The 4262-nt window shown below is 43.8% G+C and overlaps 1 protein-coding gene across 1 annotated transcript; it reads right to left on the bottom strand.

Moving 5' to 3' along the window:
- Positions 1-363: 363 nt before the first annotated feature.
- Positions 364-3894, bottom strand: LOC142908986 (uncharacterized). Its single transcript, XM_076059671.1, has 3 exons — positions 3837-3894; positions 3494-3559; positions 364-2173 (listed from the first exon to the last, which is right to left on the bottom strand). Exon 3 carries the CDS (start codon positions 2143-2145, stop codon positions 1324-1326), a length of 822 nt encoding a protein of 273 aa, XP_075915786.1. The 5' UTR covers positions 2146-2173; positions 3494-3559; positions 3837-3894; the 3' UTR covers positions 364-1323.
- Between the last annotated feature and the right edge of the window lie 368 nt (positions 3895-4262).

Below are 4262 nucleotides of genomic sequence, written 5' to 3'. Positions count from 1 at the left end.
GTGTGCAAATGTTGTGACTTTCCTGGCCTGAAGGCCGTCAATGTGTTGGACCATTAAATGGTGCACAGCGTCTCAACAACAGCAGTGGGGTTTGCTTCAACCGATAGGTAACGAACATCCAGACGTTAATCAGCAAGGAGCATTTCTAGTCCCAGTTAGACAAAATCTACGTCAACACGTAACACAAAACTACAATTTGTGTTGTAGAGAATGTACCTCCTCCTATACGTGTAACCTTTAAGTGGTATACCTTGTAACTGATGAATGATCCGAGCGTACTACCTATTTCAAAGACAATGAGTTGCTCCAGATGCTTCGTGGAACACAAAAACACCGTTTGACCTGTATCACAAGAACAACGGGTCTCACCTGAGTTCTCTGTACAGGTTACTTTCAAACACACACACACTTTGTCCTAACATCACTTATTCAATGTTTGACCCTTACAGATCAAATGTTACAAGTATGCACAAAACCAGACAAGTATACATTCTAAATTATTGACAGGCATATTAACAAAATTGGATTACTGCAGTGAAATATACTGCGTAACATTACATCGTATTAACAAGCTTTGAAAAAAAAAGGTGCAGTCTGCTTCAGAGTGTATGTAAAACATACTATTGTGTCATTCAAAACGAGGCCATTGCATGCTGGCGTCTGAGTGAAAATGTAGCAAATTCTAAACATTACCTACAAACTACACAACTGAGATGACACATCAATCATCGCCCCCTACTGACAGGCTCTTGTCCACATGCAGGCCGGTGCAGGGCCACCACCTTGTGCCACACAGGGGCAGCTGCTACTTGGGGATGCTCTTCGAGTGTTTCAGACGAGGTACGACACAAAACTCCGAGTTGCTGAGGTGGTTAAGCAAGCACCATGAATGCTTGGGAGCTTATTGGCTCTTGCTCCTGGTTAGAGATCTACCCAACCCACGGGCCCACAAAGACTGGCCGCCCTTACTCTGCAGGATGAACCTAAGAAATGAGTGTTCAACTTCACGTTCTAATCATTAAAGGCCTGTGACAAAGGTGCATCTATTGTAGCGACATCGTCTTTGGCTTACACATCTACCGGGTCTCCACTTGACTTTGTATTGTCTAGGAGCAAGTCCACCCACACCTCCACTTCCACAAACTGCTGGGAGTTGCCTCGCTCTGCCTCAGTCAGAATTCTCCTCCTGCTTCACGATGTAAATGTCCCATTTTGGAGTTGAATCTTCATCTTCACATTTTACCTTCACTTCTTCGCTCATCACTTCTTCACATTTCACCTTCACCTCTTCATATTTCAGCTTCACCTCTTCATATTTCACCTTTATACCTTAAAAGTGTCTAAGCTGGGATTTTCGTCCGGTTCTTGTTTCATGAGGGATGGGCTCATTGCGGCACTTTGACTTTCACAAGCTGATTTCAGACTCCACTCCTTGTGGATCTTCTGATGCTTCTGTGTTCTCTGGTGTACTTGAAGATTTGATGAATGTGCAAATGCCTTCACGCACACACTGCACTTGAAGGGTTTCTCTCCCGTGTGTGTTCTCTGGTGTACTTTAAGATGTGATGACTGTGCAAACGCTTTTCCGCACAGAGTGCACTTGAAGGGTTTCTCTCCCGTGTGTGTTCTCTGGTGTTTTTTAAGAGATGACCGTGAAAATGCCTTCCCACACACACTGCACTGGAAGGGTTTCTCTCCCGTGTGTGTTCTCTGGTGTAATACGAGATTATATGACTGTGTAAACGCCATCCCACACACACTGCACCTGAAGGGTTTCTCTCCCGTGTGTGTTCTCTGGTGTTTTACAAGAGCAGATGAATCTGAAAATGTCTTCCCACACACACTGCACTTGAAGGGTTTCTCTCCCGTGTGTGTTCTCTGGTGTATTACAAGATTACATGACTGTGTAAACGCCATCCCGCACATCGTGCACCTGAAGGGTTTCTCTCCCGTGCGTGTTCTCTGGTGGTTCTGAAAAACTGATGGCCATGCAAATGCCTTGTTACACACAGTACATTTGAAGGGTTTCTCTCCTGTGCGAGTTCTCTGGTGCCGTGTCAAATTTCCAGTCCGGTCCGTGCTGTTTGCACGCTGGTCACATTGTTGACTTGTCGTACCGAGCTGCGCTGAGTGCCTTTGCTCCATCAGACCAATTCTGCAGAGGAATCGTCAGCTGCAGACAGAAAAAAAGAATATCCACACCATCTACACGTCAGGTACAGAGGAATGCACACGTGACTTACACGTCTATACTTATTAATATATTCATGATGTAGTGAAAAAGTTTCCCAAATTTATCAGATTTGATGAACGTGCAAACGCCTTCATGCACACACTGCACCTGAAGGGTTTCTCTCCACGGGCTGTTATGGCACACAATGAGAGGGAAAATGTCATTAATATTCCTGGAAGCCTTCATATCTTCAAGATGAATGTTAACTCAAAACTCTAAGCACACAAATTTGGCTGTCTGACTACAAGATGAATATTTATGAAAGCTAAATTCAGCTGACATAGCAAAGGGTGTTGAAAACAATACTATTTGTCTTCTTTGGTTCTTTCGGTAAAGTCACGTAGAATGAGAATAAAATAATAAATTGATAAAATAAAATAACACAATAATAAAATAACACAATAATAATTTATCAATTTATTATTTTTTCTCATTCTACGTGACTTTACCGAAAGAACCAAAGAAGATGAATCATTGCAGTCACGAAAGCTTTAAATCGAAATTTAATACTATTTGTGTTGTGCAGAAATGCATAAATTAACGTTCAATCGCAACTCAGGTGTGAGTCCAGGCTCATATGTCCTTGAATGCCGGGGATGAACAGTTCCGACTTCAGCTGAATGTGTGTGCTGTGTTCACCTCCTGTTTCCATTCGTATAAAGTTCCAGAGGAAAACTAAAATAAACTATTGTTTTGATATAACCTCGTGTTCAACAGAGTTAATAGACTTTACTGCAAACACAAACTTGACACTGACAAACACTGCCATGAGTAAACAGGTGGCAGTGTGACCAGAACCATGCCTGGCTACCTTCATCTGCTCAGCATCAATTCTTCCTCACTCCACCAAGTAATGAATCGAGGATCAATCAACATAGCCGAGGCTATCCGTGTCTCTGTCTCTCTCTCCCCGTGGTGAAGGTGTTCCCCTCCACACATTCAGAGTCAACAGCGGCACGCGCTTAGCGTCTTTGACCGATAGACATTGACGCACGTATTGTTGGTTCTTTCAGTAAAGTCACGTAGATAGAAAATAAAAATAACAGATTAAATTCAACAAGATGAAGGCCACTTGTGTTGCGATCGAAACGTCGTGGGTTTTTTGCTTCATTTTAAATTTTTTATTTTTATTTTAATTTATTATGTTATTTTAATTTTATTTTCTATCTACGTGACTTTACCGAAAGAACCAAGAATATTAATTCCTGCAGTCACCAAAGTTTTAAGTCAAAACATTCACACACGTTGACAAAGCCTCACCTTGTGTTATTGTGGGCAGGTCGCTTCTGATAAGAGCGGTAAAGCAGCTCAAGCGGGCTTGGCCTGCTAACAAAAGAAAATAAAAACTGCGTGAATATTGACAATAAAACAAAGTTACAAAGTGGCGAGCCGGGTGAAGACAAATTAAACTTAAGCGAGATAATTAAAGTGAATGCAATCAGGCGAGGGCAGGAGGCAAGGCCCCGCGTGGCTAGGCCCCGCGTTGTAAAGTTCCAACCTGGACATCGATTCCCATGCTCGCTGCTACTCAACTGACATCCCTACGAGAGAGGCTCTACCTTGGTAAACAACAACAACCACCACCACCATGAGAATTTCTCACCTCGGATTTCAGTGCAGGCGCGGATCGGCAGCCTCCTGTTACCTAGCGACGTCACGCGGGTAAGCAAGTAACATGACGTCACTTCCGTGGTAAGAGACACGCCCCTCCCACAATGAGCGGCTCAGTAATTGAATAAATTATGTTAATGAGTCCAGCCCATATGTCGAGGGAAGGGGCGTGGCTGCTGAACCCGTCGCAATAAACTCGACGGCTTTAACGGATACATTATGTTAATGAACCGCCAGTCACTGGGCGTAGCTTTGCCCAAATAAGGATTGCCACTGGATTGATATCGGCAGTGACCCAAGCGGAGGTGACGTCATGCTGGACTACCGCCGAACACGTTACACACACACGGTACACACACACACAGTACACACACACACAGCACGCACACACAGTACACACACACGGTGCACACACACA

The sequence above is a fragment of the Petromyzon marinus genome, unplaced genomic scaffold (genome assembly GCF_048934315.1).
Source record: "Petromyzon marinus isolate PM22_M1 ecotype Great Lakes invasive population unplaced genomic scaffold, UKy_Petmar_22M1.pri1.0 PM_G_Scaffold_11, whole genome shotgun sequence".
Classification (NCBI taxonomy): domain Eukaryota; kingdom Metazoa; phylum Chordata; class Hyperoartia; order Petromyzontiformes; family Petromyzontidae; genus Petromyzon; species Petromyzon marinus.
This window is presented reverse-complemented; position numbering and strand designations above follow the sequence as displayed.